The sequence below is a fragment of the Neophocaena asiaeorientalis genome, unplaced genomic scaffold (assembly GCF_003031525.2).
Source record: "Neophocaena asiaeorientalis asiaeorientalis breed wild unplaced genomic scaffold, Neophocaena_asiaeorientalis_V1.1 scaffold30, whole genome shotgun sequence".
Lineage (NCBI taxonomy): Eukaryota > Metazoa > Chordata > Mammalia > Artiodactyla > Phocoenidae > Neophocaena > Neophocaena asiaeorientalis.
Genome location: NW_020174923.1, coordinates 11186542 through 11199186, shown reverse-complemented (window position 1 = coordinate 11199186; position 12645 = coordinate 11186542). Strand labels below are relative to the sequence as shown.

Below are 12645 nucleotides of genomic sequence, written 5' to 3'. Positions count from 1 at the left end.
TCCAGGGCTGGCAGTGGTGAGCTTCTCCTCCTCCTTGTCCTCCTCCTTCAGCTCGCCCGGTAATGAGAACCCAGCCAGCAGCTCCTGAGCATACTGACCGGCCCCCAGGGTGAGCACTGGGCCGCGGGCCGGGACTGCGGACTCTGCAGCCCCCTGCACCCCTCACGCCCATGGACTGCGGTGCCACCGGGTCCACCGCAGTGGAGGCTTGGAGGACCTGCCCCTCCCGGCTGCGGAGGGAGCCCTCCCTTCCCGTTTGTATCCGACCTCACCCTCTACGTATTCGATGGCAGAAAGGTTTTTATAATTTTAAATTATTACTGCTTTGAAATAAATGGACGTTTGAGCTCAAAAAAAAAAATTCAGGTAATTCTCTGAATCCTTTAGGAGCCCCTCACATAATGACACATAGTGTGTGCTCAACATATGCTTGTGGGATAAAGAGGGGGCCCAAGACTCATCCCTTAGCTGGGAGTACAGCCTGAGTGGGGTCCACACCTTCTTAACTCTTGGGGAAGTGCCCTGAGGGTGGGAAGCTCCGCAGCCCAGGGACAGCTGAGTGCGTTGGAATGCCGGGACGCCTCGCCTTGTCTGTGCCTCCGTGCAGGTTCCTTCATCCCAAGGTGGGCGTCCCTGTCACAAACAACATGCCTTCTGACCCTCATGGTGGCCACATCAAGGACTCACTCCGGGAGCTCTGAGCTTTGCGGGAGGCACATACCATATGAGTACGCGGAGGCCAGGTGCCAGGAGGGGAGGGGAGGAACAACTCCTCAGAAACACACGGAACTTTAATCTCTTGGAAACTCAGGCCAGGGTGATCATGAAAAGGAAGGGTGAAGTAAATGATGCTGTCTCAATCGGAAATACTAAAAAATGTCTCTCAGTGGGATGATTGCCCTTAAATAAACAGGTGCTACAAGCTGGTTAAGGAGCTAATTCAGAGGATGGTCCCAGCGCCTGCATTTACAAGAACATTGCAGGCTAGGACATTTCCAGCTGGGTCCAGGAACAGCTCCTCAAGTGTTATTAAATGTGTAATTCCTCCAGCATCGAGCAGACAGTGAACGCAGGCCCTGAGATGGCCTTAGAGCAGGTGTAATGGAGGAGCACTGCAGCATCTGTGCTGTCGATGAGCTCTCCCGTATTGGGCTCCAGAGATAAACAGACCCCTGGAGACAAATGTGACCAAGAGGCAGTTTCAAACCAGATTACGATGATTAACTGCAAATTCCATGAGAATTCAGCAGCAAAGTGCAGTTCTGAAGGGTCATCTACCTTCATGTAAAGAAAAAAAATTAAAGCAGAAATAGCCATTCCAAAGACTAAATATAAAGACATTCTCTATTTCCAGGTACTAAAAGCTACTAAAAATCCTGATGAGTACAAGAATCACAGCTGGCTGAAGGTGTTCTGTAGCACTGGTAGCCCTGGGGAGAAGGCCTGGGTGGCCGATTGCCACCCCTCATCCTTAGGGGAAATCTTTTCTGTCCCTCCCCTTCATTGGGCTTCGCGTCATGGTAGTCTCTCCATTTTAAGCATCCAGAACCTTTGCACATGGTCCTTAATGGCCAGGTACCAAGAGCAGTGCCAGTGAATTTCTAAACATGTGATACAGATGACAAAGGTATTGAAGTAGGAGAGAAGCAAGGAAAGTTCTGAAATAACTTCCCCAGAAAAGCCCTCTTGTTTATGTAGCTTGGCTTTTCAATTAAATTTGACAAAGGGCAAAGTAGAAATGACCAAAAGGTACAGTTTCCTGAGCCACAAGACCAGGCTTTCCAATCAGCAACAAAAGGCTTTAGTGTAGCAGAGATGGGCTGGGTAGAAATGAGGTTTTACCGCTACTCCCTTCACTCTAAAATTTCCAAAACTGCTTTATACACCGTAGTTCTGAGCTCTGTAACCATACTGCAGGCAGTGTTATTACCACAACTTTACGGAGAGGCAGATGATGGCTGTGGGAAGTAAAAATAGCTGGCTTAAGAAATTGAGGGCAACAGGACCTAAATTCAGTTTTTTAAACTCTCAAATCCAGGGTTTTGGCTGGTCTTTTAAAGTCACTGTTTATCCAAAGTTAGTTCAATGGGTAGAAGGATAAATCTTTTGTTGAAATATAGAATATTTTGGCCATCATTCCAGAGCAGACAAGCAATAGGACATTGACTGGACACAGCAGGGCACTGGGTCCAAAAAGGGCCAAGGCTGAACTGAGGTCAAGGTCAGACTTCAATGCACTGAGGAGGATGGAGGCTGTTCCCAGCATCAAGACGAGCATTAAAATCAGGAACATGCAAGGGTGTATTGATTGCAGCCTCCCAGTCAGTACTGCTAGACCAGGAAAATGAGCGAACTGCAGGGCTGGGAGAGAGTCCACATGACTGTCTGTATAGACATGCCCCGGGAGCCTACAGGCCACCTCTCAGAACCAGGAGACCAACAAGGCTGCTCCACAAGATGACTCCAGACACCAACCCCAACCCAACCCAACGTAATGAAAGACAGCCTTCTCCCTAGAGGCACACAGACTATGACACCTTCTTTGGGGATGCCCCTATGACACTCACAGTCTCCTGCAATCGTTACCCATTTTTAGCCCCCTCACAGCAAAGCTCCAGCCGCCATGGCATGGGGAAGTGGTCTCAGCAGCCGCGCAGAGCCCAGATAAGAGAGGAGGACCCAGATCCGTGGGGAGTCAGGTCAGAGACTCATTGAGTGGGCAGGCATGGCTCTTAGGGGCCTGGAGCAAAGAGGGTCACGTGAGTGGGTTCGGGCAGCAGCGTGCAGGACTGATGCATGAAGGCGGTAGGGACAGGACCAGGTGGCCGGATCTGCCTGACGCATTTGTCACCTCCAGGTCCACCGGTGCTAGGGAGTGGAAGCCCTGTGGGTGTGTGAGCTGAAAAGAGCCCCAGGTAGCGGGCGGCCTGCAGGGCTATCTCAATGGCGCAGGGGTCCTGGACAGGAAGGAGGGGCTGACGCTCTGAGCTGAGGTCCCCCACTCTCTCCTTTTACCCCTTGCAGAGCAGAGAATGGTCTCCCCCTTTGCATGGTGATGCCCTTGCTTCCTGCCCTCCTTCTCTGTGGCTCTGCTGATCCCCCTTTCCTGTGGGTGGAAAGGGCTCCACTCAGCTCACAGCAAATTGTTACAGGTTTGCTATGGGCTCCTGGGCAGCTCCTTAAATGAGCATTTTCTTATCAGCAGATAATCTACAAAACCACACTTACAGCATGGAGTTGATGCAAGAACTAAGAGAATCTTCACACAAGAGCCCCTGCCACGGGGTGTCACCCAGATACACACATGTGTGCACACGCACATGTACACAGCGAGCGGGTCAAAGTCCAATTAGATGTATGGCTGTTTCTCTGCTGATTCTTTTCTCCCAACTAGAGACCATTTAAGTCACCATTCCTTCAAAACAAGCAAGCAAACCCAACCACTGATGCCAACTCGTCTCCCCACTTACAAACCCCTCAAGCAAGCTGAGGGCCGCACCCCGTCCTTCCTCCCCAGAGCCCCCATTTCTGCCTCCCTCCCGACACACTTCTGAAGCCTGACTGCCAAGTGCAGCAGCCTCTTTGAGGGTCTCTGTCCCGCTCCCAGTGCTCTCCCTTGTTCCAGAGCCTCCTTCTTCATGTTCTGTTATCAGACTTCCCAGCCCTCCCCTCTCTGACAACCTCCTTCCACCCTCCTTTCTCTGTCCCCCGAAGAGCAGACCCCGAAGCTCAGCCTTCAGCCCGCTGGGCCTTCATGTCACATTTCCCCTCGAGGACTTGCCTGCCATCGTCATCGGGTAGACGAGGGCCCTAGTCTCCACCTCCCAGGCCACGAGGCCCCATCACCAGCGGTCCCCTGAGCACTCCCCTCACCACGCCTCCCCGCTCGGCGCCACTTTGTCACTGACACAGCCGGCCCACGCCCCACACAGGTTCAAACTCGAGAACCGTGTGTTCTCCACACCTGCCTGGCCCTCCTGTTAGCTGTGCGCCCCCTACCCTGGCCCTTCCTGTCCAGCAGCCCCCACCTTCTGGCCACCCTCACCCCTCCCTCTGGGCATGAATTCCTGCAGCAGAGGCCTCGGTGGCCCCCTGCCACCCGGGTTAACGTTATAATCTCCTTTACACTGAGGCACACAAATGCAGCCCTGCCCACAAGATTTCTCGACTTTTTGAAGAGTCACCCTCATGCCAGGCATGTGTGCGGATTCAGCCTCATAGCAGAGGGTTTTGTGCCCAGTGGACAGTGTCGAGGGCAGGGACGGCTGAGCTCTGCAACACCTATGGCCTTCAGCACCGTTCTGAGTACAGGGCCTTGCCTAGGACTTCGAGCAGTGGCCACGTGACTGCAGACCCACAGGCACGAGGACAGGGGTGGGGAGGTGCCTACTGGGAGCAGAGCTGGAGACGTGGGGGCTGGGCTGGGCTGTCATGGCTGAGAAGTGACCGCTAGTGCCGCGGCCTGAGCCTTACAGGTGACAGCCTGGGCCTCCACGGGACTGTTCCCAGGGTCAGGGTTGGGGAGGGAAAACACTGGCTGGAGACAGGAGACTGATGGGGTGAGGTAGGGCCGAGAGTCAAGAAGGAAGCGGGCAGGGTCATTCGCCAGCTGGAGGGGTGGTTGTGGGTGAGGAGGGGGCAGCGCACAAGAGACAACAGGTGAGCCGAGGGCCAGCGTGACAGACCAGGACTGGGCCCAGGAGAAGCACAGCCTTTCCTGGGAGGGAGGGAGGCCATGGAGGGCGTGAGGCCGGGAGGAGGGAGAATGGACGGTGGGGCCGGGCCCCCCGCCCTACTCTCAGCAGCTCTCCTGTGGTGGGGGGGGACAGACATTACTCACACTGTCCACGGCGAGGATCTTGGCCCAGATGAAGACAAGGAGAGGCCGCAGCTCCCTGGCTGAGCTCTGGAGCAGCTTCAGCACGTAGGGGAAAATACCCACAGACAAGGCCTGCGAGAGAGAGCACGTCAGCCCCGCGCCGGAGGGAGCAGAGCGCATGGCGTCCTCAGCACTAATGGAGCTGCATGGGGAAGGGTCGTGCCTCCCTCACCTACAGTCCTTCTCCTGGAAGCGACCCAGGCCTGCCTACTTGGGCTGCATGAGCTCACGCAGCTAAGAGACACGCCAGGCCTCCACCTGAGTCTACCTGTGGTGAGCTACATACGGCCTCCCTGCTGGCACCTGGGAGTATAAGAGGGCTAGCAAGGACTGCTCATGCATTCTTCCTAAGTTTTAGGTTTTCCCTCTTCTCCTTCATGTTGAACTATCAATTATGACTCTTGGTTGACAATATACAATGAAAAAACTTAAATATACATCAATGGAGATAAAATAATATGCTGAACTCCCACGTGCCCATCACTTGGCTTCAACGCCATCAACCGAAAGGGCGTGGCATCCTGGCTGGCCCTACCCACCGTCCTTTCCTGAATGTTCGGAAGCACGTCTTAGGTATCACATTGTGTCATCTGTAAACACGTAAGTGTTTATCTCTAAAAAATAAGGTCTCTTTTATGAAAACATGACCACATACCACTACCACACCTAAAAAAATGAACAATTACAATTATTGGTTTTTTTTGGCTGTGCTGCACCGCATGTGGGATCTTAGTCCCCTAACCAGGGATCGAACCCGCACCCCCTGCATTGGAAGCAAAGAGTCTTAACCACTGGACTGCCAGGGAAGTCTCAACAATTATTCTTTAATAACATAAAATATCCAGTTCATGTAAAATTTCTAATTGTTTCATGAATATTAATTTTTCAAATTTTAACTTTCAAACTTTCATTTGCAAATAGAGTCCTATAAGGTCCAGACCCTGCACCTGGTGGTGGATCTCCTGAATCCCCTTTTATCTCTAGGTTCCTCCTGATCTCTTTCCCTGGTGATTTATGTGTTGAAAAAATGGATCACTTTTGACTCTATTTTTGTCAGTGTTTTGAATGGCTGTTTCCACTCTCCTGTGAATAGAATGATAGAAAAGTGTTTCAGAGTTGTGCCTAAAACCACAGTGAAAGGACGGCGAGTGAGGCTTCGCAGGCTTCTCCCAGGAGAACACACGCCGCGTGTGGCCGGGGACTCAGCCCAGAGGCTGCCAGCTTCCTGGCCTGGCAGGGGTGAGCCCCTCCCTAGAGTGTCCCTAAAGGACACTTTCTGTCCTGCAAAGGTGAAGCCTAACAGCGGATGGGAAAGGGCCCCCCAACAATGTGACAATGAAGGTGCAAAAAGCGAGGTCCACGGGAGCCTTGCGGGCTTAACAGCCACCCCCACAGTCATCCTTGGCCGCATAGCCAAGGTCCCTTGATTTGTCAGACAGTGACGTGGAGTCTCGTGCCCCCCACTGCGGACACAGGAAGCACGCACCAGGCTCACCGCCCAGGGACCCAGGTCCAGAAATCTTCCCAGCAGGTCCAGGGCTCTCAGCCGGTGCACTTGGCTCAGCAGCACCTGGAAGGGAGAAGAGGCGGTGTCACCGCAACACCCCCTGCCCCGCAACACGGAGCCAGGATGAGCATCCCCAGGGGCTGTTCTCCCAGGTCAGCAGGTGCCCCTTTCTCTATGGCTCATGCTTTACACAGGCTGGGAATGCTCCATTTCTTCATGAACAGGTAAACTATGTGTACGCTGTAGGAACTAATAGAACAGACACTTTATAACCTCATTTAAGAAAATATCCACTGAGGACACTGGTCTATCCACTTCCAGACACTGTTCTCTATGTACAACGTCCCCTGTTTGTTCTAAATTTGATAAGATACTATTGTGTTTCTCATCTCCTTTCTGACTAAATGATACACCCTCACTCTCACTCCACATAGCTAGATACGTCTGACCATTATGGCTGCCAACGGCAGCACTGAACTTTTCTGTAAATGTGCATAATTCATTTAAACAATCTCCCCATTGCTAGATACTTAAATTATTATCAAATTTTTGCTATTGTAAAAAATGCTGTGATAAAAATTCTACCAGGTAGATCTCTGCACATTTACGTTTTTTTCCCCTTCCCCTAGGATAAACTTGAGAAGTAAAATTACAGGGTCCGAGCATACACACTTATATCACCAGATTGCCCTCCAGCTGAACCAACTTGCCCACCAAGCCTTGGCTGAATACCGGGCACCAGGACATGTTTGCTCTGGTGCTCATGGGCTACTTGGCCTCGGGAAAATAACTTCTCTGAACCTTAATTTCCTAATTCATAACACAAGACCCACCCACAAGAGTTCTATTAAATATCAAATTAAAAGCTACCAGCAAAATATTAGCCCACGTTACACTATTATTTCCCAACATGATAGGTAATAATAAAATGTTCTTTTAATCTGAATTTCTTTGATTACAAGTGAGGTTAAATATTTTTTCATAGGTTAATAGGCTATTTCTCTAGTAAACTGGCCATGCATGTCCTTATTTTCCTACTTAAATGTCTGGCTTTTTCTTTTTGATATGAAAGGATTCTTTATAAATTAAAAACAGCGACCTCTGCCATGTATTTTTCTCTTTCTTCCTGTGTTATATCAAAGCTTTAAACTTTAATGGAGTCATTTATATTGAGTTTCCCTCACGATGTTTACCCAGAAGTCACATGAACAGAGCACTTACTGTGTGCGGGTGCGGTGCTGGGTGCAACTGGGAACAGCAGGGCCCCTCCCATCACCACCTGGCCCAGACCCAGACATTCCTCAGCCACACTGCAATAACCATCGAACAGACAACTGGGGGCCACTCCCTACTCTGGGGGTCTGAAAGCTCTCCCTCCCAGTGGGTGACGTGTGGGGTTCCTAGGTTCCAGGCAGAGGGGCTGGGAAAGTGTGGGCCTTCCCCAAGGAAGGGCAGGTGGCCAGTCTAATGGGGGAGGCTCCAGAACCAGCCAGACCTGCAGACCAAGCTAAGGGCTTCAGCTTTTCCTAAGAAGGGCAGCAGAGGGACCCGTCCAATGTGCTTCCTGCGGGCAATAGGCTGGCAGGAAGATGGATGGAGGGGTGGGATGGGTGGACTTGACCGTGGCCATGACCGATGGGGAGAAACAGACTCCAAGACAGCTGGCGGGCATGACCGACAAAGCCTGCTGGAGGAGGGGGAATAGGGGTCAGGGAAAGGAGCCTCTGGAAGAGAAGATTTGGAATGAGGCAAGAGGAAAGAACAGATGGACGGGCCAGCCAGCCTGGGGTGGTCTGTAAGGGAGAAGCTGGGTAGAGAGACCAGCGAGGGAGGTGGGAGAGAAGGTGGGGAGGTTTTAACTGTGTACCTGCTCCCGGGAGGTGAGGATCAGTAGTGGGACTCGTGAAGAGGACCCTCTGGCTGCAGGGATGTGGACCGTGGTGTCGGGACTGAACAGGGGTGAGGAAATGGCGCAGCCAGAGCAGTGGTTCAAGGGGCTACCCTCTGAGGGGTGAATACGGGCTGGCTGGAGGAGGGTGGGGAGCAGGGAGGGTCAGCAGGTGGGGGACAGAGGAGGTGGCAGGAGATGCTGGAGGGAGTGGAAAGTGGGGAGGGGGTCCCGGCAGCACGAGGCTCCTGAGGAGGGGTTCCCGGGTGGAGGGGAGAGGCTGGGGAGCTTCCCCAGGTGGACGCGCGGCCCATGGCTGCAGAGGAGGCGAAAGTGTGTATTCCCAGCCTGCGGGCAGCCCAAGGGTCAGGGAAGCGGAGGTGGCTGGGTTCAGCTGCTGGAATGTCATTTCCCACTGGTTTGGAGCCTGTTTCCACATTGCTATTTCGAGACGGATGATCGAGTGGTTCATTTTATGTTTGGAGAAGTTGAAGTTCTCCAAACAAGAAGCTGGGAGAGGTTATGTGGGGCTGCTCACAGGGGCCTATCTGAACGGGGCCTGATCCCTTTCCCATGTTTAAATCATGGGTTATCTCGTGCCACTGCAGCGGAAAGACAGATCTGGAGGGCAAGGTTAGATGGCTGAAAGGCATGGGCTTTGGAGTCAAGCTGACCTATCTCACTTCCTCACAGTGTGGCTTAAATCACAACCTCTGGACACTTCAGTTTCCTCATCAAGAAGAGGAGAGATAACATGTGACTTGGGCTTATTTTCAGAATCAAATGAGATGCAGCCTGTCTGGTACAACGCGGTCTGGTATGAGGGGTGTGATGAATGTTAGTCTCGGTGTCAGCATCCAGCTACAGGATGTCTCCATCTCTCAGAAGCGATTTGATTGACTATTTATTTATTTATTGCTGTGCTGTGCGGCTTGTGAGATCTTAGTTCCACCACCAGGGATTGAACCTGGGCCCTGGCAGTGAAAGCGCCAAGTCCTAACCACTGGACCACCAAGGAATTCCCTATTTTTAAAACATCTTTATTGGAGTATAATTGTTGTACAATGGTGTGTTAGTTTCTGCTGTATAACAAAGTGAATCAGTTATACAGATACATAGGTTCCCATATCTCTTCCCTCTTGCGTCTCCCTCCCTCCCACCCTCCCTATCCCACCTCTCTAGGTGGTCACAAGCCACCAAGCTGATTTCCCTGTGCTATGCGGCTGCTTCCCACTAGCTATCGATTTTACGTTTGGTAGTGTATATATGTCCATGCCACTGTCTCACGTTGTCACAGCTTCCCTTTCCCCCTCCCCATATCCTCAAGTCCATTCTCTAGTAGGTCTGTGTCTTTATTCCCGTCTTACCCCTAGGTTCTTCATGACCTGTTTTTTTTTTTTCCCTTAGATTCCATATATATGTGTTAGCATACGGTATTTGGTTTTCCCTATTTGTTTTTAAAGAAAACGGAACTGCCGGAGGTTCAAGTCTCTAGAGATCCAGGGCGAGCAGAACCTTCCATTTACTAGGTTTGTGAAAGCAGGTGTAATTCCTCAAAAATCAAAGACATCAAACACATCTAACACTTGTAAAGATTCTATTTACTGACTCCCTTTGTTATTTAAAACACTGTCAACGTGAATAAAGCTCTGTGTTTTCAAGTAAATAGCAGAGCACTTTGCAGTGGAAGAAATGGCAACTTGGGCCAAGAAACCTAACCACACGTAGTTCGCATTGTTTGTTTCTCATGTGCACTGACCAGCAGTAAGAGGTCTCCATTACAACGTTATTTACAGATGGCAAAAGTAAAAGGGAAACCATCACCATCACTACTGCAATGCGATCTTTCCTGACTCTGTTGTCCGTGTTGACGAAACACACATTAAAGCATCAACAGACAGCCCACTTGTCTCAGAGACTCAAGACCCTCAGCAATGCAGGGTTTTGTGCTGTGGGTATTGATATTGGAAAATAAACAGCATCAATAACAAGTCCTAGGGAAAATGTCAAGTATTGGTTTTTCTAAACGTTACTGCTTCCTGTGATTCCTTCTGTTGATTTACATTTTAAAAATATTGAGGCCCAACATAAATTAAAATTACTTTTTTAAAAAAGGACTGGCTTTTGTTTGTTTGTATTTGTACTTAAAAAAAAAAAAATTCCTGTTTCAGTGTGCCTCGGGCCCCGGGGAAATTACAGAGATAAACGCTGGTGAACTAAATGAGTTACTGGGATTTCTTTCTGTCTGTGGCAACCCAAACTGAAGATTAATAATGGAGATACAAATACCCAAACTAAAACAGAGCTGCTAGGGCAACAACCTTTCATTTGCCTTGTGCACAAAAACGCACTCAGGCTTCTGTGCTGAGACTGCTGGATAGAGCCGCTTCTTAAAAACCAGATTCTCAAGCTCCAGTCCTGGCCTGGTAGACCCAGGAATCTGATGATCAGAGATTTTGGAGCCACCGATGAATATAATGTGTGTAATAATAACATCCCAGTTATTATCCTGATGCCATCTAATAATAATCCTGTACTTTCAGACCAAAAATTCTATTTGTAAATAAAATGATGGCATGAAAGCAAACAGGGTTTCCTAATGAAATGCCCACACTGACTTGTAGTATCTGTATAAAGGTACTAACACGGAATCCTGTAAAATTTCTCTCTTCCCTCTCTTTTTCCACAACATTGATTCCTCCTTCTCTGCCTGGGGCTTCTTTGCACATGGGCCACTGAGGGAGTGCAGACAGTAATGCTGAGTCCAGGCAGGGCCACCAGACCAGGAGACCACGGGGCCAGGCATTGCAGTGTGGCAGGGCTCAAGAATCTTCCTTCCCGTCCTTTCTGTTGATTTGTATTTTTAAAAGGTGAAAAAGGACATCAGGACTGGTCAGGAAAAGTGTACGTTCAAGCTTACATCTACACGAGAGGCTGCAAATCGGCCCGAGGAGACAGTTCATTTTACCCCCATGATCCTCAGTTAATGCCTCTGAGTTTTCGGAGAGAGAAAATGCTCTCTGGCAGTGGAAAAAGTAGCAGGGATTGGAAAAGCTGTGACATCTCTGTACTAAAATTCTTTTTCCCTTCAGCAACACTTCCTGACTCGCCAAGGCACTGGGGATAATTTATGGATAATGGGGCCCAGGTTCTGGTAAAATAACTGAATTAATGAGAAAGAAGCCAACACCGCAGGCTACCCCAAATGAAGCAAGCTCTCCTTTGCATTGTGTTGGGTTTTCTTGTTAAGTACAGGTTCCTGCACTGATCCAGGTGGGACACAGCCCAGACAGATCCCCCATCAGAATGATAAGGAACCTATGGTTTCATTTGTCTGAAAGATCGCACAGAAGATGCCCCTTTCTTTTCTTTCAGAGTCATTCCCTCATTTTGGCATCAGGAAGTTGGGTCTTCTCTTTCCCTGAGGGCGTGTGGGTTGTAAATGGGACATTAAAGAAAAAGTCAATAGGAGGCCATTTACAACAGGATTGTTTGCCAGGCAGGATTCAGTGCTGGGCATTGTGCCCCTGCTTGGAAAGGACCAATTTTATCTATCACATTATTGAAATAATAGGAAGGTCAGTGGAGGCTGGCCACAGTCTCCTCTCATGAAAATTCGGATGACCCTAGGAGCTGGGGAGCACAGCAACCAACCGGTCACTGCTGTCCCATAGCCCTGCCTGTCAGCCTTCCACTCGCTGCATGAGAACTCGTGGGCTCCTGACAAATGGCGAGTTTTCTTTGTTGTATTGTTATCGTTGCTTTACATTTTGTTTTGTTTTGAAAATTTGTTTATTGCTCACCTTGCAAACTCAAGATAGTCAAACTAATCTAGAAACACACATGAGGAATACTAATAATTTCTGCATTCTTTTCACAATGTCAGAAAATAAGCAGTCATAAGACAGAAAAAGCACCAAAATATCTCCAGGGAAGGATCCTGACCAACACCCTGTGCCCACGTAATTATCAAGCCACGAGGACAAGGCTGTGTGGTGGCATTTCCACAACTGCACAAACTACTCTCACTGCTCTGCTGCCTGGGTCCCGGCACACAGTCCTGAGCCAGATGAGACCTCAGTTCTGTCGTAGGCACCTTCCCAGCCCACCATGCGGTCAGCACAGAGCGGGAGAGCAGACCATGCAGGGAGGGGGCCCGCCACGCTCCAGGTGGGACAGGGATCAGCCGTTCACCTATTTTTCAAACTGTCCTTGGCGGCGGGAGCCGCTCAAAGAGCGCGTTGGGCCCAGTGAAGATGAATGGAACTTCTGCGAGACGTGGTCAGCAGCCTGGTGAGAAAGTGGGGCCCTCCTGGGGGGAGGCAAGGCCTCGTCCTCGGGCAGGTGAGGCAAAGCAACCTAATCAGCTTT

The 12645-nt window shown here is 50.2% G+C and overlaps 1 protein-coding gene across 2 annotated transcripts in view; it reads right to left on the bottom strand.

Annotated features, from left to right (window-relative positions):
* The window catches only part of RPTOR (regulatory associated protein of MTOR complex 1), a 337424-nt gene that overhangs the window by 71026 nt on the left and 253753 nt on the right, over positions 1-12645 (bottom strand). For both annotated transcript variants that reach the window (XM_024760891.1, XM_024760890.1), the window contains exons 12-13: positions 6366-6449; positions 4841-4951 (exon numbers count right to left, since the gene is read on the bottom strand). In XM_024760891.1, coding sequence (XP_024616659.1) covers positions 4841-4951; positions 6366-6449 — 195 coding nt within the window. The remainder of the gene's footprint in view (positions 1-4840; positions 4952-6365; positions 6450-12645) is intronic.